Source organism: Corella eumyota, chromosome 5 (assembly GCF_963082875.1).
Source record: "Corella eumyota chromosome 5, kaCorEumy4.1, whole genome shotgun sequence".
Lineage (NCBI taxonomy): Eukaryota > Metazoa > Chordata > Ascidiacea > Phlebobranchia > Corellidae > Corella > Corella eumyota.
In genome coordinates this window covers 9,184,425-9,210,187 of record NC_137494.1, presented here as the reverse complement: position 1 = coordinate 9,210,187, position 25,763 = coordinate 9,184,425, and the positions used below count along the sequence as shown (strand labels likewise).

General features: G+C 28.3%; 4 protein-coding genes and 1 pseudogene across 4 annotated transcripts; 4 read left to right on the top strand and 1 right to left on the bottom strand.

Annotated features, from left to right (window-relative positions):
* The first annotated feature begins 906 nt into the window (after positions 1-906).
* LOC145753697 (uncharacterized) lies at positions 907-2,246 on the top strand. Its single transcript, XM_082570122.1, has 4 exons — positions 907-1,158; positions 1,338-1,479; positions 1,593-1,702; positions 1,887-2,246. Exons 1-4 carry the CDS (start codon positions 907-909, stop codon positions 2,199-2,201), a joined length of 819 nt encoding a protein of 272 aa, XP_082426248.1. The 3' UTR covers positions 2,202-2,246.
* A 4,306-nt stretch (positions 2,247-6,552) lies between these two features.
* On the top strand, positions 6,553-7,730 carry LOC145752215 (uncharacterized). Its single transcript, XM_082568450.1, has one exon. The coding sequence runs from the start codon at positions 6,566-6,568 to the stop codon at positions 7,493-7,495; it is 930 nt and encodes a 309-aa protein (XP_082424576.1). The 5' UTR covers positions 6,553-6,565; the 3' UTR covers positions 7,496-7,730.
* A 5-nt stretch (positions 7,731-7,735) lies between these two features.
* Positions 7,736-9,383, top strand: LOC145752217 (tRNA-uridine aminocarboxypropyltransferase 2-like). Its single transcript, XM_082568451.1, has 3 exons — positions 7,736-7,870; positions 8,077-8,575; positions 9,137-9,383. The coding sequence occupies exons 1-3, from the start codon at positions 7,788-7,790 to the stop codon at positions 9,233-9,235; spliced, it is 681 nt and encodes a 226-aa protein (XP_082424577.1). The 5' UTR covers positions 7,736-7,787; the 3' UTR covers positions 9,236-9,383.
* Positions 9,384-13,309: 3,926 nt separating this feature from the next.
* LOC145753446 (uncharacterized) lies at positions 13,310-16,606 on the bottom strand (annotated as a pseudogene).
* A 4,216-nt stretch (positions 16,607-20,822) lies between these two features.
* LOC145752244 (uncharacterized protein KIAA0930 homolog) lies at positions 20,823-25,534 on the top strand. Its single transcript, XM_082568493.1, has 9 exons — positions 20,823-21,176; positions 21,437-21,561; positions 21,981-22,166; positions 22,347-22,448; positions 22,907-23,047; positions 23,418-23,591; positions 23,979-24,123; positions 24,453-24,563; positions 25,199-25,534. Exons 1-9 carry the CDS (start codon positions 21,089-21,091, stop codon positions 25,258-25,260), a joined length of 1,134 nt encoding a protein of 377 aa, XP_082424619.1. The 5' UTR covers positions 20,823-21,088; the 3' UTR covers positions 25,261-25,534.
* The last annotated feature ends 229 nt before the right edge of the window (positions 25,535-25,763 follow it).

Below are 25,763 nucleotides of genomic sequence, written 5' to 3'. Positions count from 1 at the left end.
AATTTTGAGATAAAACGTATAATATCAGTAAATTATTGTTGTCTAAGAAATTTAGGTTAAATATTATAATATTTTTATACACATCTATCTTGCAACGTTCTTTCTGGTATAAGATACATGTAGTTTTCCTTTTTATAATGTTGCTAGTTTATTCACTTTTTCACTTTTTAGTTTCTCATCCGATATTAAAACAAATCTTGAAGAACGCACCGGTTGAATTATCGATTTTAAAAAAATGTCCAAAAAACTCTCAAATTTTGTATATTATACTTTGTTCTCAATTTTAAGAACATATAATATTGAATTTCACTTTTTTGGTCGAAATAGACTGTAAAAACAGAGTAAAAAAAAGTCGCCCCCCATTTTGATTGCATTTTATGCGCTAATAGATGATTAAAAAATTTCACAACATTTTTGTCAAACTTCATACTTTTGTGGGACCAATACGTTAATACAACTAGCGGTTATATACGGTAAGCTCGCGCCAAATTAACCGTTTTTTGTGTTAGTTAATCAAAATAGCAGTTTTTCGGCTAAAAGTCGTAAACCTGCTCAGTAAAAGACGGAATAACAACAACATAGATTTACGAACCACCACCTAACTATATATAGATATGAGTATTAATAATATAAAAACCGTAAGTATTTGCAGTTAAATTTAGCGTCAAATCAAATGAACAAAGTCCTTGTTTACTTTTGATTCACTTTCGTCACGGGCTATTAATTTAGTTAGAGCAATCTGATAAAACGCCTGTACCACATACCACAGAATGCTAGCTTTGGGCTATGTGAACTACAGCTTAACATAATTTATTTGAACAACTAATAAATAAAAGACATATCTCATATTTTTAAGTAGATGTTATGTTTGTTAAGTAACTTTAAAAGTGAAATATTTTGATAAAAATGAAGGTAATATGCGCTGGATTTCCAAAAACTGGTACAAAGTCTATGGTAGCTGCATTAGAGCAACTCGGCTACAATGTTCATGATTTTATGGAACATGTAAATTTTTATGGCAAAGAATGGTTAGAAATATTGGAAAAGGACGGAAAGACTGAAAATTTCCGAAAAATGTATGAAAACGTTGACGCGGTTACAGATGTACCAGCTTCAATGTATTGGGACGAAATACATAAAGCATTTCCAGATGCCAAGGTTAGGCCAACTACTAAATAACTTTGGAAATTTTATTCAATAAATAAAATTACTTTTACACTACATTCAGTGGGTTAATAGTAAAAAACTAAAAGTTATGTTGTGGTTTAAAAAGCAACTTTTAAAATATTTTTGGTTTAACTTTATTGGCAGATATTTGACTTGTAACTTTTTGCTAGGTTATTTTGACTTTACGAGATGAAGATGATTGGTTTAAAAGCTTCAGCAACCAAATTCATGTTTACAGAAACAACTGGTGGATAATACTAATGAATTTATCACCAACTTTCTGGTGGTTTAATAGATATGGATATGCATGGTGTAAGCTAAAATTTCAAAAGTATATAATAAGAAATTGAAGTAACAATTAAATTTCAAATTATTTTTTGCTGGTTGATAAGCTGGGCTCTATTACTAATTTTAAATTGTCGCAGGGACGACAATGTTTGGTGTCATGATGAATCCGGGAATTTTGGGCAAATTTCAACCTAATGAAATGGATATGAAAATGAAATTTCGACGCCACAACGCTCATGTTTTACAGGTTAGGATTAAACAGCGAAACACGTTTATGTAACCTAGCCCCAAACACGGCTTATTGCCATATTACGATGCGTTGTAGTTTAAAGTTGCGACCATATTACGACAATTAGAATGACTGTACACTCGACTCATACTGTTAAAAAGTTGTAAAACTAATCGTTTTAAAACAGAGTTTTCTTTTACAGAATGCACCCAAAGACAAGTTGTTGGTCTACAACGTTAAAGAAGGGTGGGAACCTTTATGCAGGTTTCTTGAAGTCGAAGTACCGTCTACACAATTTCCTCACAAAAATGTTAGAGGCGTGTATATAAATCATGTAGTTAAAGAAAATCCAATATTTGTTCGCATGCAAAGAGAAGTTATAATAAGCGGGAGCCTTTTGTTTGTATTGTTGGCTTATGGAGGTTATAAGGTATTTAAATCGTCCTCTTCCACTTGGTTTAAATCTGGCTGCGGATTATTTCAATCACTTTCGGGGTTATTTAAAGGCAATGTATAAAAAAAGATTTTCCTGCAGTCTATTAGTAAAATTTATTTTTGCTTTTTTTTCGTTTATCAAAACATAGTACAAAACAGTATATTTGTATAGTGTTGTGTATTAGAGCTATTAAGTATAAAATTACAGACTGTTGCTAAAAGCAAAAATAAAATATAACTATAGGTAATCTTGTTTATTTTATTTCTAAGTTTTGATTACAGTTTTTCACTTTTATGGTTTCCTTTTTTTTAATGCAGTAATTCGCGATAACATAAAATAAACTGTAAAAAAATCAATTATGTGAACAAAAGTGTTGTAACAAAACCATAGCAAGGCAAAATAATTACATAATCCTACTAAAGCATAAGCGAGATGTTATATGAGCTATACTCGTTAAGTAAACTGCTTCCGATAAATTTATCACCCAATAGCATGCCGAAATTGGAGCGCCATATTAGGTAAGTTGTCAAAACCCCCATTTTGTGACGTCACTTATATAGCGTATATTACCAAAATACAAAGTTTATACCTGTATTTGACCACTTTCGAATATTTTGTTCACTTTTTTGAAGGTGTCGTGGTTGGGTACGTTGTTTTCCACAAAATATGAAAAATAAATTGGAGCGACATGATAGGTAAGTTGTCAAAACCCCAATTTGTGACGTCACTTATATAGCGTATATTAAGAAAATACAAAGTTTACACCTGTATTTGACCACTTTTTTATATTTTGTTTACCTTTTTGAAGATATGTCGTGGTTGGGTACGTTGTTCTCCACAATATATGAAAAATAAATTGGAGCGACATGATAGGTAAGTTGTTAAAACCACCAATTTGTGACGTCAGTAATAACACGTATTTCAGTTTAGTACAAAAGTTTACTAATGCGTTTAACAATTTTTTAATGTTTTGTTTAATTTTATTTTAATTTTAAAGTATTAAAAACCTTGTTAACTTATTTTATATTAGGTTTGGTTTAACTTTGTTCTTTTTAAAGGGGCTATTTTACCCAGTTTTTTTTGGATTGTACGATTAAAAAATATTTGGAATTACTATTTTTTATAATTATTCGCCCAAGCAAAATTCTTTGTATAAACATTTCTTTAAAATTTTATTTAAAAATTTAAAAAAAAGTTAAAAAGAAGTTTTTACATAAAAGTTATTTTTGATGCTTTGTTTTTATTTCTGTTTTTTTGATGCCGTTTTTCCGCTTATTTAACTTTTCAGATTGCTTTTTTCTTTTTTTTAGCGCCACTCATTTAACCCACAAACGAAACGTGTTAGTTAAAAATGTTTATAAAAATTATATTATACAAAATATACTTCAGGTAAATTAAATTTATGTTAGCTTATAACTAAATAAGACCAATGTGTTAGTGTTGTATAAACAAAGAGATAGTTGACAAACACTAACTGGCACAGACACACTAACAGACAGACAGACAGAGTAAGAATTCAGACGCTTTAAAAGGCGCTTTAAACGGTATAAACTCCTGCTGAGCCAGCAATTAGTCAGCAGCGTAATTATCGGGCAATTATAATATATAATATTCCCAACTGCCATAGGCAGATTAGGCAACTCGAGACTGGGTCGGAGTATCTTAAGTGAATGCCAGACACTTCGGCCCCCGGACACTTCGCCCAAAATTTTTTTTTCAAAACAGCGGGGATTTTGCATTTTAATTACCGCGATAAATTTTATTTTCGCGTAGTTATATACAGTTTTTTAGACAGTATTTGAAACAAAATAAGCAGTAAATTAATATTTTATTTTAATCATAATGTGCAAGAACATGTTATCTTTCTTTTGCCGTGTCAATTTTTTAATTTTACAAACTAAAACCTATAAAAAACTAATTTTGAAAGCGCGCGTTTTTAGGTGACGGAGGACAATGCATAATGATATCTCGTATTTTGCCAAATAGTCCCGCCTTTCCAAACAATATTTGAAGAAAATAGAGCGTTAATTTTTTGTTTTTTACACTGAGGATTATGCATAAATATGTTATCTTTCTTTTCCCGTGTCAATTTTTTAATTTTACAAACTAAAACCTATAAAAAACTAATTTTAAAAGCGCGCGCTTTTAGATGACACAAGACGATGCAATATAATATCACGTATTTTGCGAAATAGAGCCGTCTTTCCAAACGATATTTGAAGAAAATAGATCATTAATTAATCATTTTTTACACTGAGGAATGTGCATAAATATGTTATTAGTTATTGCCCGTGTTAATGTATATAAATTGATATACTAAAACACAAAGAATAAAACGTTTAAAGAGTTGCCAAAAGATTTGTCCTGCAAAAAAACGGCGGGGAGTCGGCGATGAAATTCCCGTGTATAAAGTCAGCGTAAGACCATATTTTACCGATATTCAAAATAAAATTTTGCATAAAGTACAGTTAATATAAAAGTTTTTATTGGTTGTTACGTTAATGACATGTGTTGGTTTTTGGAATATTTATTTTTTTAAAGATTTTTGTTTCAAAAACCTTTTTTAAAACGAAAGAAAGAAGGGTGCTTTTGGCCTGCAAAATTTTATGACTAACATATGTCATTAACGTAACAACCAATAAAAACTTTTACATATACTGTACTTTATGCAAAATTTTATTTTGAATATCGGTAAAATATGGTCTTACGCTGACTTTATAAACGGGAATTTCATCGCCGACTCCCCGCCGTTTTTTTGCAGGACAAATCTTTTGGCAACTCTTTAAACGTTTTATTCTTTGTGTTTTAGTATATAAATTTATATACATTAACACGGGCAATAACTAATAACATATTTATGCACATTCCTCAGTGTAAAAAATGATTAATTAATGATCTATTTTCTTCAAATATCGTTTAGAAAGACGGCTCTATTTCGCAAAACACGTGATATTATAATGCATCATCGTCTTGTGTCACCTAAAAGCGCGCGCTTTCAAAATAAGTTTTTTATAGGTTTTAGTTTGTAAAATTAAAAAATTGACACGGGAAAAGAAAGATAACATATTTATGCATAATCCTCAGTGTAAAAAACAAAAAATTAACGCTCTATTTTTTTCAAATATTGTTTGGAAAGGCGGGACTATTTGGCAAAATACGAGATATCATTATGCGTTGTCCTCCGTCACCTAAAAGCGCGCGCTTTCAAAATTAGTTTTTTATAGGTTTTAGTTTGTAAAATTAAAAAATTGACACAGCATAAGAAAGATAACATGTTCTTGCACATTATTATTAAAATAAAATATTAATTTACTGCTTATTTTGTTTCAAATACTGTCTAAAAAACTGTATATAACTACGCGAAAATAAAATTTATTGCGGTAATTAAAGTGCAAAATCCCCGCTGTTTTGAAAAAAAAATTTTGGCCGAAGTGTCCGGGGGCCGAAGTGTCTGGTTACCATCTTATGTTACTCTATGTTTAGATTGTAAAATCGAACATTTCCATGTAATAAAAAAAGTAAAAGGATTACTCTGCTTGTCTGCTTGTACGTCTTCAATTAACCTTTTTACTGTTACTCTCATACTAGGGGGTTGGTCTAATGTATATAAACCTTGCCTTTACCATTTACAGATCAACTGTTTTTTGTCATATACTTTTAAATTGGTGCAAGTTTATTCAATGTTTTATACTTAATGTCTCATTTAAATTATGGGTTGACTGAAAATGAGGGAATGGAAATGGAAGGAACGGAAAATGAAGGAACCGGAAAATGAAGGAACGGAAAATGAAAGAACCGGAAAATGAAAGAACCGGAAAATAAAGGAACCGGAAAATGAAGGAATAGAAAATGAAGGAAACAGAAAATGAAGGAACCGGAAAATGAAGGAAAGCAAAAAAGGAGAGGGCAGAATCTTAAATACTAAAACGCGGAAATACCGTTGACTGTTTATTTAGGGTTACTGTCATTTATTCAAAAACTGATAAGCGATAATGAGTTAATTTTTATTACCCCAGCATACCCTAACTCTCTTCTATAAAATGCCCGTTAATTTCTAAAATAATATTGACTTAAATACAAATAAAAAGTCAACAGAATTTCCGCGTTTTATTTTTTTAAGATTCCGCCTCTCCTTTTTTCACTTTTCTTCAATTTCCGTTCCTTCATTTTCCGGTTCCTTCATTTTCTGCTCGTTCATTTTCTGGTTCCTTCATTTTCTGTTCCTTTATTTTCCGGTTCCTGTATTTTCCGTTCCTTTATTTTCCGGTTCCTTCATTTTCCGTTCCTTCAATTTCCGTTCCTTTATTTTCCATTCCCTCAAATTTCGCGTCCCCTAAATTATGATATATGTATAGTTAATGTTAATACTGTTTAAGGTCGATACACTTATAATATTAATAAAATAATGTTACAAAATATTTAGATTTAAAATAAATACGACAAAAATGTCACTTGGTTTAGCTTGTTATGATAGCTCGGATAGTGAGGAGGAAAATGTACCAATAAAATCACATAAAAAACCAAACTCTAAACAACCAGTAAAAATAATGGCTCCTACAACTACTTCAGTTAGTTCTGACGAAGATGAACCACCAAATAAAATTTTAAAACCAGCGGTAAAAAGTCGGTCTGGCTTGTTTGCGAAATTACCACCGCCGAGAAATTCACTAGGTGGTAGCAAAACAACCAATCGGCCTCTTATCCCATATGTGTTTCAGAAGGCAAAAACTGATGCAAAACAAAAAACTCAACCGAAAATCACGAAAAAAACAACAAAACAAACTATCGCGCATTCTAGTGATGAGGAGGATAATGTCAGCTTTTTTTCTTATGTAGATAAAGATGAACTCAAAAAAGAAGCTGAGGTTGTAAAAGACATTAGAAGATTACAACCGCTTCCAACTGTTAATACGCCTTCTAGTGCACCAACTGTAACCACAACAGAAATACCATCTGGTAGTTGTTTACCTAATAGTACTAGTGAGACTGTTAGCGAACAAAGTATTTCACAAAATTCTGAATCTACAACATCGACATTTGAAAAAACTGATAACTGGATTGACCCAGAAGCAATGCATAGAATTCAAGGTAAAAAACACAGAAACGAAAAAATCGAATTCATTGATGTCAATCAAGATGAGAGGTTGGCTGGAAACAAAGAACTTATATTAAAAACAATCTCTCAAGAGAAAGAACTTAATCGGCAATCACACAGCAAAAAGAGAAACAGTGACATGCCCTCTTCTCAACAAAAACGCAAGCATCAAATGTCTTACTTAATACATCAAGCTAAAGCTCGCGAAGTTGAGTTAAAAAATGCTTGGGTTGCTGGAAAAGAAAAACGAGATAATGCCAGAATGAGATATGGTTTTTAATTAAATAATTTCGTAAATGTTTTACCACTTAAACCTTTAAACACATTTACAATAATTAAATTATTCAGAAAAACTGCGCTTATATTTTTGTGCTTTAAAATTTTTGGAAAAATCCTATAGTGGGTTTTTAGTAGCCTGCATAATTTATACTTACTTGAGTCAATTTAAACAGATTCTAGTCCAACTTTTATATTTTTTGAAATGTAAACAATGTTTTTATTTTATACTTTACCAGTTTGTATTATATTTTAAAAAAAGATTATCTAATTTATTTTTTATTTCTGTTCTAATTATGCAAAATGAAGAAGAATTTCTGCAAATTTTTAGTGAAGTTGAATTAAACAATGACAAAAGAAAAATGTGTGATAATTGCAGGTATTTGTTTATTTAAAATAATATTTTAACAGTTTTTGAATAGTTATGTTTAGCTAAAAACATTTTGTAATGGCTAAAACACTTAGCTTTATAACATAAGGGGTTAGGTTTGATCCTTGTTGCTTCTATGCCGTAACCAATTGTTTTTTTGTATTCTTGCAAGAACTCCAATTAATTTTATTTACAAATCTCCTTTTTGTTTGCAGGAGGCCTAAAACTGTGTGCTTTTGCAATTATTTGCCAGAAACTTCTATTGATCTAAAACGCTCAACCCTGCACATCCTACAGCATCCCAATGAAGATAACAGATGTTTAAACACGGTTAACATACTACGTGCATGCCTGTCACCCAATGCATGTACTGTTTATAAAGGCCGGCGTTTTTTTGGTAAATTTCCACTGTTAAAAACAATTTTAGATAGTCAAAACACGTTTTTACTTTATCCTACGAACGATGCTAAAGAAATATCCCATTTAGAGGATTTTGAAAATTATAATATTTTAATACTTGATGGCACTTGGAAACAAGCCTCATCAATTTATGCTCAGAATAATTTTCTGCACAAACTGAAAAAAATTTGCATAAACCCTCAGGGCATTAGTGAATATGTGATACGAACTCAACCAACAAATAAATGTTTATCCACATTGGAATGTGCTGCAATTGTGTTGGAAAAAACTGAAAAGTGTTCTGATATAAAAGAGGTATTTCATAATTTTTATGTTAAAAAAATAGGTTTTAAATAATATTAAGTATTAAATATATTAACAAAAGAATAGTTATAAGTATTGATTGAAACACTTTTTTTATGTATCTTTATCCTCGATGTGGGAAGGTTGAATGTGCGACTTAAACATAGAGTAACAACAGATACCTCGACCCAGTCTCGAGTTGCCTGTGGCAATTTGGAATATTATAGATTATAATTTCCCAATAATTGAGCTGCTGGCTCAGCAGGAGTTCAATGGCGCTACAGCATGAGTTCACTGGGGATCAAACCCACGACCTCATGTAGTGTCGGAAATTTTCTGACCACATTTATGTTAGGCGCTATAAATGGTCTGAACTACTGTCACACCAAATCAATAGGCAGGTTAAAATAATATTTCAAACTGCCAAAATAAACTTGAGACTTAATAGGGTTAACGAATGTTACCTCGTATTTAGGTCAATTAAAAAATTACCAATTTTTATAACTGTTTAGTTTATATTTTCCTTTTTTACTATATTCATTTGTTGACCCTATCTCTATTTTTTGTAAACAGGTTCTTATCAAGCCATTACGAGCTTTGTGTCAATTCCAACTTGATCACGGGGCTACCATACATCATAGTAAAGAAGCAAAGACATCTTTATCGAAATAAATTTTTATCGTAACTTTCTTAAACCAATCTTGCATTAGTAATTTTTTGTTCTTTTATAAAATTATTTTAATTTTTAATAAATATCTGAATTCTTTGTTTTATTGTAATGGACCATGCTAATAATTAAAGAATTTATTACTTTTTTGTACTCAAATTATTACATTAAATAGATGTAACCGGTAGCGTGATAAAGTGCACTTGGCTTTACTACATGAGGTCATGGGTTTAATCCCCACTGCTCTTATACTGAAGTGCTCTTAGGTAAGGGGCCATATTCGGTATAAATTACTGCTGAGCCAACACCAAATCAGCAGGCAATTAAAATAAATAATTTCCAAAATTGTTAAGGGGAACTCGGGACTGGGTCGTGGTAACGGGTGTTACCCTATGTTTAGGTCGTTAAGTCGACCTTCCCACATCGGGGATAAATAAAGGTATAAAAAAAAATATATATATAGTTATGTCGATAAAATTAATCGCAGTATTCAAGTAGTCATTTAAATTTAATGACAATTAGTTAACGACGGTTTAATTATAAAAAAGAGTTAGAGAAGTTAAAAACTAATTCTTCATATTAATAGTTTAGTAAAACAAAAAAAAACTTACTAACAAAAAATAGTAAGTGATTTGGCAGTTATATGGTGAATATCGGGTAAATTCAACTACGTATTTTTGATTAACAAAGCGACAATAATCAGTTAGACATTTAGAACTGTTAGTTATCGTGAATACAACCGGCAGCGTGGTGTAGTGGTAAGAACACTTGCTACACCACACATGAGGTTTTGGGTTCAATCCCCATTGATCTTGTGCTGTAGCGCCCTTGAGTAAGGCGCTATAAACGGTATAAACTCCTGCTAAACTCCTGCACTTAATCAGCAGCATAATTATTGGGCAATTATGATCTATAATATTCCAAACTGCCACAGGCAACCCGAGACTGGGTCGGAGTAACTGATCTATGTTTAAGTCGCGCATTCGACTTTCCCACATCGAGGTTAAAGATATATACAAAAAAATAAAATAAAAGTACACAGAATAACGAAAGGTTTAAAAAAAACGATAATAATTGTCAGTGTTAAATTTAAAGTCGTTTGCAATTTAAAAAGGGGTTGACCGAATGGGGCTAACTTGTTTTGTTTGTAATTCTTCGCCCGACAAGCTACAGTACTGTTTATAGCACCTTGTGCACAACGTACGACATAAAAACAATGAGAATTAAAACCCAGTACATAGTTGCATAATAAAATAAAACAAAATTTCTTTAAAGGTTATTAGTTACGCATTACATTTAACTTTGACAATTCTTCTAGACAAATTAAATAAAATGTAAATTTTTTTTTAAAACCCTTAGGTAAAACAAACTAACAATTTTTTTACAAATAAAGAGTTTACTTATGTTTATATAAAATGTTAGTTTTTTGTAGTTATGTAAAGCTGGTGTTTAAAGACGTTCCATCGGCAGTTATAACTTATAGTTTAAGCAAAACGATTTAAAGCCATATTTTAACGAAATATAAGTACAGGAATTTGTTTACAAAAATTTTAGCTGCAAAAATAAAACTTAAAATTAGCTGCTATAATATGAAATAAACTACTGCTATAAATAGTTTTGAAAAATCCCTGTCATATTAAAAAAAAAAACTAAAAATAATATGTATATTTTAATGAAAAAATAATCATTTCTATAACACCAAACGCCTATAAATGCAAAAATGTTAATGGAGTAGCGATTTTTTTTTTATAAATAATTGTTGAATTTTTTATTTTTTAAATAGCATTTTTTTATATTTTGGGAATTTTTAAATTTTTAATTAGTTTTAAATATAGTTTTGCGTGATTGAAAGTTGATTCCACATCGGTAATAAATCGCTATTTGAACAATCTGCAACGAATTTGTGTTTGCCTAAAATATATTATTATATTTAAATTTTTTTTTAGAATTTATTTATCCTTGATTGAGCAGGCACATTTTACATTCTAAAAATAAGATAAAATACGCCATCCTATTCCAGTATCAATTTACTTATTATTTAGTAAAATCTGGGCAGGGCTAACATACTTTTAGCTTCGCACTCAAGGGCGACACGATGAAAACAGTGGTTAAACTCGGGACTTTCATTACTAAGCTATAATTGTGTTCTAACCACTGCACCTCCAGTTATTAATTCTATGTATCTTAATATATTTACAGTTAATCTTGTTTTTTACAAATTTTAACTGTTTTGTAAACACAAGTTATTTGCGTTATAAGATAAGATTGATGATTTTGGTTTTGTAATGTTTTCGTTCTTTGTTAAGTTTAGTGTCGGCCGTTTGATTTTATATTTAGTCGCATTAAAGTCCATAACAAAGGTTATTAAAGGTTATTTATAAAAAAAGAGAATTGAAAACATAAAAGATAGAAGGCAACCGGCACATATTTGAGCTATATCAACATGCAAAAACTTTCGATTAAACAACTTAGACATTAGCTCATGGTTAGTTTTGCTTGCATTTTTAAGCGATTACTCAGTTTAGGAAAACTTTTAAAGCATAGTAGGAGAGGTAACTTAATATATTGTATGGCAAATCTTGGAAAAAAACTATTTTGACCTATAGTAAGCATTTTTGCCAAAAAGGGCGTAGAATTTGAAATGTATCGACATTTTTTAAAAGATTTTTGCGTAAACTGTTTGAGTTTTCGCTAAACAAAAAAGTTATTTAAAGTTATAAAATACAGCTGGCGAACTGGATTTTGTTATTTTTTCATAGAGGTATTTTAACTTATGATTTTTTTTCAAGTTTTCGTTGTCGTTGATGGTTAAAAAAAAATAAAAAATGTAAATCAAATTATTCATTTTTATAAATTATAATAATACATTTTTAATGACTCCTTAATAACTTTTTGATTTATTTATTGTTTTATATAGTTTAAAAGTGAAAATTTTAATAGAATCGGATTTAAAAAAATGTGATGCTAAAAAATATCACTTTTAGTTAATAATAAGACAAATCAATTGCTTACCTTTAACATAGTTTTTTCACGTGAACTTTACTCTACCGTAGTCTTCAATTTTAACCGCTGTAACCTAATTTGTATTTTGGTGCCTTTTATATTTGTTTTATGTGTGCATTGGCTAGTTTTTTGCCGATAGTTTTTTTTTATTTGGACGTGGTTTTACTACACTTAACCAAATGAGACAATATTTATCTAAAGGCTTATGGTTAATTTTTACGTTGTTTAAGACAAGATGACTTGATCAGATTTAATTAGAACAGATTTTGCATTTTTATATTTTTATATTTTTGCTTACAATGCATAATAATTTACACGGTTACATTGTATACCTTTCTATTTGTGGTTTGAAAGCAAACAATAATCGGTTACTAATTATTTCGAAAATGTGAAAGTCGGTCAATATAAAAATTATAGCGTTAGTAATTGCGTAAAACAAAAAAATCATTACATTTACTAGTTTCTAATCAGAGGGCTTGCGCGTGAATTTTTTACATGTTTAAATATTATAAGAGGAAAAATAGACTATTCATACAACAAAAAATGTTTTGCTATTAAATTTTAATTTTTTGCGTCTCAAATATTAAGCAAAAAATAATTGGAAAAATTTAAAAGTTATGTACTAACCATGCCAAAACTTGGAACCACCAAAAGATTTATTATTGTTTTGATCCTTATTAATTTGTTTAAATACTTAAATATTAGAAGAACAATTTTTGTTATAAACGCATAGGAAGTTAACGCAGTCGTTTTTTTGTAATTTTTATACTTTATATTTCAAGCATAAGTAAGTTACGAATAATTGCATAACAAATCAGAAATATCATTAAAACTGCTTAGCTATATAGAAAATTGTATATTTAAAATAATAAAAATTACAAAGATCAAAGTAAACCTTTTTTTGTGTGTTACTGCAAAATTACTTATAAAACAAGCGAAATAAAATTGCAAAATAAACAATTTATATATTGCACCATTTAAAAAATTATAATTCTTTTTTTTAATAAAAACCAAAATGAAAGTAAAAAATTATTTAATATTAAGAAATAATTAAATTATAAAAAAAACATGTTTGCTTACAAAAAAATTAGCTCAGCATATATCAAGTTAGCATAGTAAAGCAAAAAGTAACTACCAAGGGCCAATAACGCAAACAGTAGTCCCCCAATGACTCGAACTTCATGTTTCATTTGCCGAAAAATGGCGCTGTCCTTCATGTATTCATCTGTGATGTTACCGCATATGTTTTTATGGGGAAACGGCGTAAGCGGAACGTCGGTAACTCCCAGAAACTTACACAAAGGTGCCCAGCCTTCCTTGACATTGAAAATCAGCAGTTTGTCTTTAGGAGCGCACTAAATTAAAAGTAATTTGAACGGTAAATTTTTTTATTTTTATTTTAACAACTTTACTCATGTTGAACGTTGCCGGTCGGAGAACTTTAGGTACATACATTTTTTTCGAATTTTTGACGTACCTTTTTTAAAATTGTTTGCTATTTAAAAATGCAAGTGTGATGCAATATTCTGTATTGTATTATTTTAGTATAAATGCACATTTTGCCAGGTTTAAGTCCATCTTAAAGGTTTTAATGATTATTTCTTTCAGAAAAGAGAATAGAAAATAGAAAAGATAGAAGGCAACTGGAGAATATTTGAGCTAAATCAACATGCAAAAACGTTCGATTGAACAACATAGACCTAGCTTAAGGTAATTTTAACAAGAATATTTTTTAGCCAGCACTTGGGTAAAAACATGTTAAGACTAGTAAAAGAAGATAGCGTTATACATTGTTGACAGCGTCTTTAAGCACTATTATGACTTAACGTTAGCAGTTGTACAGCAAAACAATATGGCAGAATTCAAAATGTATCAAACTTTTTTAGAAATTACTAAAATTTTTTGTGTTGAATGGTTGATTATGGCTCTAACATAGCTTGATTAATCCGTTTTATGAGTGAAAATGTGAAAAGTTATTTATAGCATGGATTTGTTATTGGCCCTAAGAATTTTTTATGAGAGCTAAGATGCGCTAAATCAATTAAAATCAGTTAAGAGTAAGTGAAAAAGAGTATTGATTTAAACAGTGAGTTCTTACCGACATTACGTGGGCATTGTGCCGCCGATATTTCATTTTTAAGGTGAGCTCGTTAAGGTTACTTTTCTTGAAAACATTTGTTCTTAGAAGAATTCCAAATATTTGCTGCCCTGTAAAAAAAGATGTTCTAGTTAGAAATGTGATGGTTGGTTGTAAAAAAAATAAAATTTGTTTTAAATTTAACTATTAGATTAGTATTTTTACTTGTTTGAATACTAGAACAATGATTTTTGTTTTTGGTTCAATTTGTGTCGCTGTTTTGTTAAAAGTGATTTATGATTTTTAAGTTAAATTTTTTTTATGAATTTATAAAATATTTGTAAGTGGTAATGTTACAATAGGCCAATGTTTAGTTTCTCCAACACAAAATTTATAATTTTATTTGTTGCAGAACTTTTATTAAACAGTTTTTATTTAACAAAATATTGAATAACTTTTAATTAAAATGTGAATTAAAATAAATTGCTTTTTACTAATTTTTATAAAAAAGCTGAAAACTACACATGTTAATTGGGTAATTAAAACATTTTCAAAATATTTTTTTTAGCTTTATCTAAGTAAATGAACAAAACTTAACAAAACATTGAATAAGTCTATTTTAAACAATTTTATTCATGTTTTAAAAATACTAAAAAAATAATAATCGTTTTGTAGTAAATTATAAAGTAAAATTAATAAAAAAATTTTTTTATAATTATTAAAAAATTGTACGAATTCATTTTTTTATTTTACAAAATATATTTTTTTTTTGATCGTTTGATTCGTTGGCGTCTGAAAACGCAAAAACCTAATGTCATTAATATAATATCAACCGATTTTTGAACGGGAAAAGATGCTTTGCGTTATTCGGGATATTTCATTAACGCTGTAAGTGCTTTATTACAAATGTAAAATTTTGTAACAATGTTTTTTTTAATTTAGTTTAATTTTTGAACTCCAAATGTTAATAAATTTTAGTTTACTATACATTAGTATTAGCTAAAGCGTTTTTAGAACTTCCCTAGAAGATGCAAAGCATCTTTTACAATCATGTCGGTTAGTAAAGATTAATCGCTAACTAATAAAATGATCAAACATAGACCATTTGTAACAAATTTTGGACATTTTGTTGATTTTACTTCGCAAATTATTAACTTTAAAAATTAAAATCTATAAGCTGAACTAAACTTTGGGTTTTAATTTTTAGTTTTTAGAATATTTTAATTTAGGCTTGTGCTTTTGCAATCACTGAAAAAATTATGTTTTAATTTATATAAATTTATTATAAATTGAATTTTGATAAAGTTAAAACAAAAACATGTGAAAACACTTACACCATGCCAGTCCAAAATTAGTAAGTCTGTTTCTTGTTGGTGATAAAGCGATCATGAGTTTGACCATCCAGCGACCTTTCGAATTATCCATCTGAACCCTAAAGCTTTGAAACCATTCTTCTTCTGTTTTTCTCTGGGTAAGAATTATCTTAAAAATAATAGTGATGTATTTAAGTACTGTCTTGATAAATTTTTCTCAAGGGAATGTGTTAATGTACAAAAACAAAAATTTGTTGATTTAAAAAAAATGTAAATAATATCTGCTCAATCTAGTTTTCTAAAACTCAATTTTCTGCCGTACTGTTAATGTATTTTTTAATTTTGTAATGTGCATAACATCCTCTCTCCATTTTTGGTCTGTTTTTTTTTGTACATCAATAAAAAAAAAAGATCAAAATAAATTAAAATGCTTTAAATTTTAATTATTTTTTCTGTTTTTAAAATATTGGTATCCATGTAGCCTTAAATTTTGCTATTTAAAAATTTATTGCAAAACTTTATTCAAATATCTTTCTATTTTAAATTTTTTTATTACTTTTTTTTATTAAATAAACACAAACGTTTTTTAATTGTGGCAATTTAAAATGGCGAAAAATAAAAAAAATAATTTGAACTGAAACGTTTAAAAATGTTTTTTTTTTCTTTTTACAAAAATTATTCGAACCGCATTGCATCGACCGACCGCCATTTTAATAAATTAAATATTTTACCTTAGAATCGGGAAATGCTTTATGAATTTCATCCCAATAATACGACGCAGGTACATCGGTCACTGCATCTACGTTTTGAAACATTTGACGAAAATTTTCGGTGGTACCTCCTTTCAACATAATGTCCAGCCATTCTTTTTCTAACCATGCATACTGATCTAAGTGATCAAACACCTTGTAGCCCAACTTGGTTAAGGCAGCTGCCATTGATTTTGTTCCAGTTTTTGGTAAACCGGCCACAATCACTTTCATTTTAATTATTTTTTTTAACGATTTTGCTAATATTAGATTCTAGTTTTTTTTAATTTAATTTTGTTAAACATATTATTATTTTTGCATGTATAATTCAACCGACAAAAAGTGATTACTATAAACAATTTATGTTTTTAACTTAATTAAACAATTTTTTAACAAATTATTTAAACTATAAAAAAATTTAATTGTTTATTTAAAAAAAAAAAATTATTAGATTGTTATATATCAAAAGCAGCAGCGATAAGATAAAAGTTGAACGAAGCAGTAAAATGGCGAGTAAAAAAATAAGCTCTTGCTTACTAATTGGTTGTTTTAAATGGGCGAACACCATCACAAGTTTAGCAGTTAAATTTTAATAAAATTTGTAACAAAATCATTTTTTAAATCATCTAAAAAATAAAATAAAATTAATTTCTTCAAGTTTACAAATGTTAAGCTATTGATTTAAATATTTTTTTTTACTTTTTTTAAGGCATTTTAGTAAATACATCCATGCTCATGCTTAATGTTATCAACTATAAAATTTTGTCTACTTTATCAACTATGTTGTCGATATTTTTATACACATTGAAAAAACGTGACTGGCTCGTAGTATTTAAACAAATTGCGCAATAACAAGTTGACGTCAGATTATCGCAGTGTAAACAAGGACAGTATTTATTAACAATTAAACTTTGCTTGAACCTACTTCCATATTCTGGACATTTTGCAGTTATTCATTTATGATGACTTCATTTTAAGTAGAGGTAAATGTTTCAGTTGGGTTGACCTTATTAATTAAAGGTTACGACGAAATAAATGGACTTTTTGATATAGTTTTTAAGGAGAACTTTATTTGCGAAAATAGTTTAATATTTTATGTTCAATTAATTTTAAATTGTTTTTTTTTACTATTAATTTGACATGTGACTTTTATAATTTTTAAAATGGAGGTTCGGTTCGACAAATCGCTTTTTATAATACGGGGTTTAAGAAAAAATGGTCGGAATTAAATTTTGCCCTGTCTGTGGTCTGGGCTTTATAAGCAATCTTAATTTTTGGTATGACGTAATGTATAATTAGGTTAATCATATTTACTGGCCTGTAAAATATATTTACGTTATATTTTTTTTGATTTTAAAATGTTTTTTTAATTTACAACACCAAATGTTTTTATTATTATAATATAACAGTAGAAATTATCAATGATTTTAAAAACCAGTTACCTTAATATAGTTAAATTGTTTAACAATACAAAAATTAAAAAATTTTTTTTTTTTAATTTTAATAAACTGTTTTAATTGCGAAGTCGCTTTTAGTTTAAATAGTTTTTTTTACTTACTTCGTTTTATTAGCATTGAATAAAAAGTGTTTTTTTTGTATTTAAAAATTTAAATTAAAAATACCCATTTGATAACTTATTTAATATAATAAAGTAAAATAAATTAATATAGAAAATATTCTTATTGCTATACTAAAATTAAGATTGATAGAGGTAATGTATAATAGTATTATAATATAGTTTTATTGAAATTTTAAACTTAAAAACAACAAGTTATTGAATAAATTTGTTATCATTAAACTATATATAAAAAGTTTATCATATTTTAAATTAACCCTATTATTTAATAAGTTTGTCAATAAAGCGTGGTATTTTGTAATTATTTAATTATTATTTAATTTTTGGTAATTTTTACAAATTCTTTGTGACCAAATTTAGTTGTAGGTATTAAAGGTATAGGTTTTAACTTGATAAAGAGAAGATAAACTGCCAAAATCTACCTTAGATTCATTTCTCATTTAGCATTTTGAAATTTTATAATAAAAATTTTAAATATACTTTTGCAGTTTATGTAGTTTTAACTTTGTGAAAAATCTTATTTATTCTTAATTTATCTAATAAAAAAGCTTTTTAAGGTTAAATGCTACTGGCTGAAATCTTATTTTTTTAATATAGAAGCTCAAATGCTTTAACTAAATTAAAAATGCTTTTAAATTTTTTATTCTTATATCACGTTCATTTTTTTAAATTTACATTTTTTTGGTAAACTCCGCGCATTTTATAACGCTTTAGAACAACTGAACAGACGCAAACAAAAAGAAAACACTTTTTTGATTGGTTCGTCGCGTTGGTTGGACTTTGTCACCTTTTTGATAATTTTTAACTACTTTAACGACAGGATACTCGTGATATAACTACGCTTTCTTTGGTTATTATTTTTTTGTGGTTTTTCTTTTTTATAAGTATACTTTAATATAAAATGTTTTAAATCAAAAATTGGTTTGAGGACAAACTTATACTCTCCTTTTTTTCTTAAATTATATACAAGAAATGCTTTAATTAGACTATCAACAGAATATAATTTTTTTTTTAAATTTTGAAAATTTTTTTAAAAATGTTTTATACGAATAAGGTAGCGTACTTATTTTTCACAAATAAAGTTAAGTATTCAGTCTGGCTGATTTTTATATAAAACAAACACCTACTAATAAACAAGATCAGAAACAGGGCCCTTTTAGGATGTTGCCTACAATTTCGAGGTAATTTCAAGAAGTAATAATTTTGGCTATAGAATTAGAAGAATATATTTGTAACAGATTTCCATGTTAGGATTGAAAAAAATTAAAGGCCTAAGTGGCTCTGTAAGCTGCAAAAACTAGGTTATAATCTCTGTTGTCCCGTGCAAATGGTATATGTAGAACATAAATGTTATGGTAGACGAAATATTAGAGAAAAGTTAATAAAGGAACAGAAAATAATAAACTGGAAAATAAAGAAACGAAAATTGAAGGAAACAAAAAATGAAAAACGAAAAATGAAGTAACAGAAAAAGAAGCGCGAAATTTTTTTTCCGTTTCCAACATTTTTCCTTTTTTCGTTTCTTTTATCTTCCATTTCCAATCCTTTATTTTCCGTTTCTTGAATTTTCGTTTCCTTATTTTCTATTTCATTATTTTTAGAGGCCCGAATGTTTACGTCCCATATTATTGTGCTTAGTCATTTCCCGCGTTGTATGACTTGTACTAAATGTCCTGTTATTTGCAAAGTTAACAAATGTTAAATGTTATTTGTTTGAATGCCATAAAAATGCTATAGTGTAATGCTGCGACGAAAACACCATATGTAGCAGGTTTTATTGCACAGTTATATTTAAATATTTTATTGGATATGTAAAACTAAGATTATGAATGCATATGTTTAAACTATTAGAAGTGTTTTTAATAAAAATATTGTTCTTTATATTTAAAATGCATGTTGCCCATTACAGTAATAATTTGAATGGTTTCAGCCATATCATTGCCAATACCAATAATACTTCTTCTTCTATACGGACCTAGCTTCAATCTATTTACAAATATCTTACACGTGCGTTTACGAATGATTATCTTACACTGGCCCCAATTTTCCGATTGTCAAGATAATTGTGATGTAAAAATATATATTTGATAGATAATTAGTTGTTTTTTTTACATCGAGGATAAATCAATTAGCCAAATGATAATATAACCTAATAACCATTTTGTTGTTTATGTTAAAGTTGTTATTTATTTCAGGTCACGTATTTACACCTATTGCCAAGTTGAGTTACTTTATGGAAGTTTTTGTACCCAAGGCCTTTATCTCTATCACGTGTTCTGCATCACGTGATCTATCAACACGTTTGGAATGAATTATATGTGAGTATACTGGGTCGCCTTCATTTTCCGGTTTCTTTATTTTCCGTTCCTTCAATTTCCGTTCCTTTATTTTCCGTTTTTTCATTTTCCGGTTCCTTCATTTTCTGTTCCTTCATTTTCCGGTTCCTTCATTTTCCGGTTCCTTTATTTTCCGTTCCTTCATTTTCCATTCCCTTAAATTTCGCGTTTCTAGTATACGTGATAGATCAAACCAACATTACAAATTATGATAGCACAGTACTGTTCTATTAACAAACTAACCATACTTGAAGGCAAAATTACCCAAAAAATAAGTATTACGGTCTTTTGCCAAATAAACAAGATGTGCAAAATACCCATTTTAGCGACAACATTTTTTATATAAAAAAAATTGCGTTAGGCTTTTTATTAAATAATATTTATTAGCAAAATAAATTTGGTGAAATATTGTTTTTTTTTTGAAAATGTCGATTTTGTTAAATGCTTTTCGGTCACATGGGCGGATACCAAAATATTGCACCACGATATGACGTCACAATGATATTGTTGACAACTTTTACACTACGATTCGGTTTAACCAGCAGACCAGTCAGATGACAAATATTCAAGTAGTCTGTATAACTAATTTTAGTAAATTGTTTAATTATTCTGAAGTTTTTATCGACATTGACAGATTAAATAGTAGGTATATGGTGCTTTAAATACTTAGGTTGTAGGTGGTCAGTGTTGTACAATATTTTTGAATAAAGTAAGATTTTTATTTTTTTATGACCCTGTTCCTCAAGCCGACACACTTTACGAACCAACTTGATATAGAAGAAAAGATACCAATAAAGCCTCATCATGAGTTCCAATACAGTTTTAAAAACCAACCAATTTATTTCCATGCTTAAAGAAATTATTGAAAATGATCAAAAACAACAACAAAATGGTTTGCTAGTTTGTTTAATATTTTATTTTTTTTTAAAAAAACTCTTAATTTTTTTACATTAAATGTCATTTTTTATTTCGTAATATAAAATCATGTTAATTTACTTAAAAACTAAATTGTAATTTAGAGAATAGAAAATACTGCAAAAGCATTATATTGTTTTTACCTACCTAATAATATAAGGACAACTATTTCACTATGATGATAAGGTCATACAAAAATAATTTGTAAATTAAAAAAAAAAAATGTTTATGTTTTAGGTTTTATAAGTGTTGCTCCGATTGCATTTTGGACTCGAGTATTTGCTGAATATTTTCTTCATAATCATCACCCTTCCCATGATGACTTATTGTTTTATGTTAAAATTTCCAACTCTGAAATAAAGGTGAATAATATAAATAGTAATTTTGGATCTTATGTAGTAATTTGGATCTAATGTAAGGTCAAGTACAAAACAAAATAGGTGTGTTAGACATTATGACAACTGTATGCAAGAGAAAATACTTATTGTAAATTAAGTTTTGCTCCAACTTTTAAATGAGGCGCTTGGGATATTTAATTGAACCCTACAACAACTCTCTTAAATCAACCTGTGTTTTTATTGTAGTAAGTTTGTACTCAAGATCCCATTTGTCATATTTAGTTACAATCCTAATTTAATTTTGTGTCATATGCTTCACAGAACAAAAGATCTGTAAACATTGTCTTTTTATAAAAAAAAATTATTGTTGTTCAAATAAATTACAAATCACGTTAAAAATAATTTTATTTTTAAGTTTAAAACAAACTGGACAATTTGTTTAGGAAGTCGTTGTTTTTAGAAGAGAATCCTCTCTACTTCCCGGGCTAGGCGATCCTGACATTGACTGGACCGAAACTGTTTATTTAAATTTAATATTGCAACAACTGGAATACACTCTTACCTGTGCAATTTGTACCAAATTTTCTGATTCAAAACAGGATGTGATTATCCACCAAAAAATATCACAAGTAAATGTTTGATATATATTTTATTATTTGTTAATGCAAAAAAGGTTTGTATTTCTCAATTACAGGTGTATTTGTTTAAACTATTATACTTTTTTATTTTTACGTATATTGAGACATTCTACACACTTAAAACTATATATATATATAAAATGAGAGTTTAAGTTAATTCTGTTAATTTAGCAAGTTTATGCGTCACCAAGTAGACATAGCATGGAGGAAAAGGGAAAAGGTGCAGAACTTTGTTACCCAAACATATTCTTTACTATTGATAGTTTTGAGGAGGTAACAAAAACAAAATAAATTTAAATTTTAAACCATATACCATGTTTCTGTCCAAAGGTATTTATACTTAATATTTTTTTTTTACTTTATATTTTTTATATCTTTTTATTCTTGATATGGTAAGGTCAACTTCACAATCTAAACATAGACCAATATCATTACCCCAACCTAATCTTGAGTTGGATTTGGCAGTTAGGATATTATAGACTATAAATGCCCGATAATTAAGCTGCTGATTAAGTGTTGGCTCAGCAGGAGTTCATACCATTTATATTGCCTTACTTAAGGCCACTACAGCATGAGAGCAGTGGAGATTGAACCCAAGACCTCATGTGTAATGAAGCCGGTGTTCTGACCACTACACCACACTGCCCATCAAATATTAAAAGTATGTTTTGTTTACTGTATACCAATTTGTAAAAAAATTATATTAGAAAAAAAAATGTATACCTTTTTAGGTATGGGATGACTTAAGATTAGCAGATGACAGGCTTGTTTGTGTTGAAATAATTGCAAGTGACAAATCTAAAAAGTTTAAAAGCGTCATCTTTCTTGGTTCTGTAACTCATTCAGCCTTACAGAAAGTATATCATAAAAGGGTAAGACAATTAAGTTAAGCATTGCTTTTTGTGCAAACTATTTTACCATACTTGTTATTATCTAGAAATGTAGTGTAAATAAAAATTACCACCCTAAGCTCATATATTTTTTAATGCTCAAGGGAAATGGGTTATTTTAATATTAAAGTAATTAATAATTTGTTAATTAGGATTGAAATTATTTTTTTTAATTAATTTTTATATAATCTTATTTTGTTTTAATAATAATGTTAATAAAAATGTATTATATTTGTATATAATTGTAAACCTAAAGGAATGTCATGTGTTAAAGTAAATATCCCGACCCATTAATGTTAATAGAATTTGTTTAAAAAAATTAATATATTAAATTTATAACAATATAACTTAGGGTAACTCCGGTAACAAATGGGCTCAAATGATGTCACTTGGGTTATTTAAACAAAACGATCCAGTTGAATTCGTTCGAATGAAAGGTCCAGGAGGGAAAGGTTATGCTGAAATGGCTATTCAAAAAACTGAGAACACAGCAAATAGTGCTGAAGATGTAGCAACATTAGAACAAGTTAGTTTTGTTAACCAGTTGTTGATAAACATTAATGTTAAATTATTGTTACCAAACAATAGTCCGCCATACGATCAGGACTTTTTTTTTCATAATATAATTGCAATTTTTAAAATTTACCATTCTAATGGCAGTATTATTTTTTTGTAGGACTATTATTTTGGACATACCTATTTATGTGTATAAATATATTTCAGCCACTAAGGTTCATTATATATATAGATTATCAATTTTAAGAACTTTTGTTGTTAAATAACAAAAACGTTCAGAAACTTTGCAATTGTAAAACTATGTTAAATATAATAAAAGGAGTTACATTAACTGTGTACTATTAATAGTTGTTTTATTGAGATTTTTACTTTATTTAAATAATGTATATACATTTAGAGTGCTTGTACATGTCAAAATGGAAAATACAATAAAACATCTACTTCTCAATATTGTCCCCAACATAAAACTTTATTATCCAATTCTGAGAACCCTATAAGTGAAACTGAAAATCAAACTCATAAGAAAAACTTTTTAGAATCAGGTATGTTAAAAAAAAGGTATTACTGTGGTAATTTTTTTTTATTTAAGACCCATTAAAATAATTTTTTTTGTACAATGTTTTTTTTTCCATATTATCTCGCGGTGAAAAAAGAAAAACATAGGTTTTATATTTTTGGGGGGTAAAGGGTGTACAGTTGTGAAAAGTTTTTAAGCCATTTGTAAACTTTGAATTCAAAAGCAATAGTGTGGTATTGTTGCAGTTTAAACCCTAAACATTTTGACTCATAGTCAAATGCCTTGACTTCTATATCACACTTACGAACCCTGATAATTTTTATTTCTTCATGAACTTTAAATTTTTTATTTTAGTGACATCTGTAGGTAACTTCTTACCCGGTTCACCAGATAGTAATGAAAATCCACTTGTTCTTAAAACTCACCTCACCTATGTTACTCTTCCATGGCATCAAATAATACTTGGTATGTACACTTCTGTTTGTCAATTAAAAAGTATTGTCATTTATAAATTTTTTTAAATATTTTTATTCTTGATGTGGCAAAAACGACTTCACAACCTAAACACAGAGTAAAAATTTACCCTGACCAAATTTTATTTTATATTTGCCTGATTATTGAGCTGCTGATTAAGTGCTGGCTCAGCAGGAGTTTATACCATTTATAGTGCTTTACTCAAAGGTGCTACAATATGGGAGCAGTGGGGATCGAACCCACGACCTGTTGTAGTCTAGCAAGTGCTCTGACTACTATACCATGTTGCTGGTACATGTTCTTTGTTCAATTAAAAAAAAGTTCATGGTAATATACAATTTACTGATATCCACTCATGAGTCTAAAAACAATTAGACTGAATGGACATTTGCCTGAAAACTAAAACTGCAAAAACATAAAGTATCTTATTGTCAGTTAAATGGCATTTTTGAGAATATGTTTTTGATGTCAAATGTCTTTTTCATTAAATAGTTTTTGATAAAATTTAAGTTATCTTACTTTATTATGCACAAATCTTTAGATTAGTTTGTATTTGTGTAAAAGTTAGGTATTTAAAAAATTGATTTATTTTAAATTTTACTTTATTTATTTAAATTGTTGTTTAGATGTTTTAAAAACGTTTGAAAAACCATCATCAGCCAGAAAACCTGTATTGTATAAAAAATAATTTTTTAATGTGGATAATTTGCAAATTTATTGCAATAAAACTCTTCGTTATTTTGGCATCTTACTAAATTTTTTTGTATGTATTTAAATTCATTTTATTTTGCTATTATGTTTAAAATTTTGTTTTTATTTGCTAATATTTCTCTACTTACTAACTTAGTGTTGCCTGCATAAGTATACATTAAATAAGTTAATCATTTATATGCAATTAAGTTTATATACTGTGATGTTCGCATAATTTATGTGCCTTTTGTATAATTTCAGAATTAATTAAATAAATGACACAATAAAAACCTATATTTTATTTAAGTAACAGATATTTTCGATTATAAGTAATAAACAAAATTAATAAAAGAAGGTAACTGTAAGTTACATAAAAGTTAAAACCATTTTTATTTTAACAAAAGAAATATATTAAGCCACGTTTTCAATTCCCTTTCAGTCTTGTAAATAAAGAATAAGGCAAACTTTTATTTACTTACTACAACATCACATTTTGCACGC

What these genes read in the sequence shown, in the direction of transcription:
- LOC145753697 (XM_082570122.1), top strand. Translation starts at nt 907, where the DNA reads ATGAAGGTAATATGCGCTGGATTTCCAAAAACTGGTACAAAGTCTATG. An exon ending in AAGCATTTCCAGATGCCAAG is followed by an intron (nt 1,159 to 1,337) that starts GTTAGGCCAACT and finishes ACTTTTTGCTAG; the next exon opens with GTTATTTTGACTTTACGAGA. An exon ending in TAGATATGGATATGCATGGT is followed by an intron (nt 1,480 to 1,592) that starts GTAAGCTAAAAT and finishes AAATTGTCGCAG; the next exon opens with GGACGACAATGTTTGGTGTC.
- LOC145752217 (XM_082568451.1), top strand. Translation starts at nt 7,788, where the DNA reads ATGCAAAATGAAGAAGAATTTCTGCAAATTTTTAGTGAAGTTGAATTA. An exon ending in AAAATGTGTGATAATTGCAG is followed by an intron (nt 7,871 to 8,076) that starts GTATTTGTTTAT and finishes TTTTGTTTGCAG; the next exon opens with GAGGCCTAAAACTGTGTGCT. An exon ending in AGTGTTCTGATATAAAAGAG is followed by an intron (nt 8,576 to 9,136) that starts GTATTTCATAAT and finishes TTTTGTAAACAG; the next exon opens with GTTCTTATCAAGCCATTACG.
- LOC145752215 (XM_082568450.1), top strand. Translation starts at nt 6,566, where the DNA reads ATGTCACTTGGTTTAGCTTGTTATGATAGCTCGGATAGTGAGGAGGAA.
- LOC145752244 (XM_082568493.1), top strand. Translation starts at nt 21,089, where the DNA reads ATGAGTTCCAATACAGTTTTAAAAACCAACCAATTTATTTCCATGCTT. An exon ending in CTATTGATAGTTTTGAGGAG is followed by an intron (nt 22,449 to 22,906) that starts GTAACAAAAACA and finishes ATACCTTTTTAG; the next exon opens with GTATGGGATGACTTAAGATT. An exon ending in AGAAAGTATATCATAAAAGG is followed by an intron (nt 23,048 to 23,417) that starts GTAAGACAATTA and finishes AATATAACTTAG; the next exon opens with GGTAACTCCGGTAACAAATG.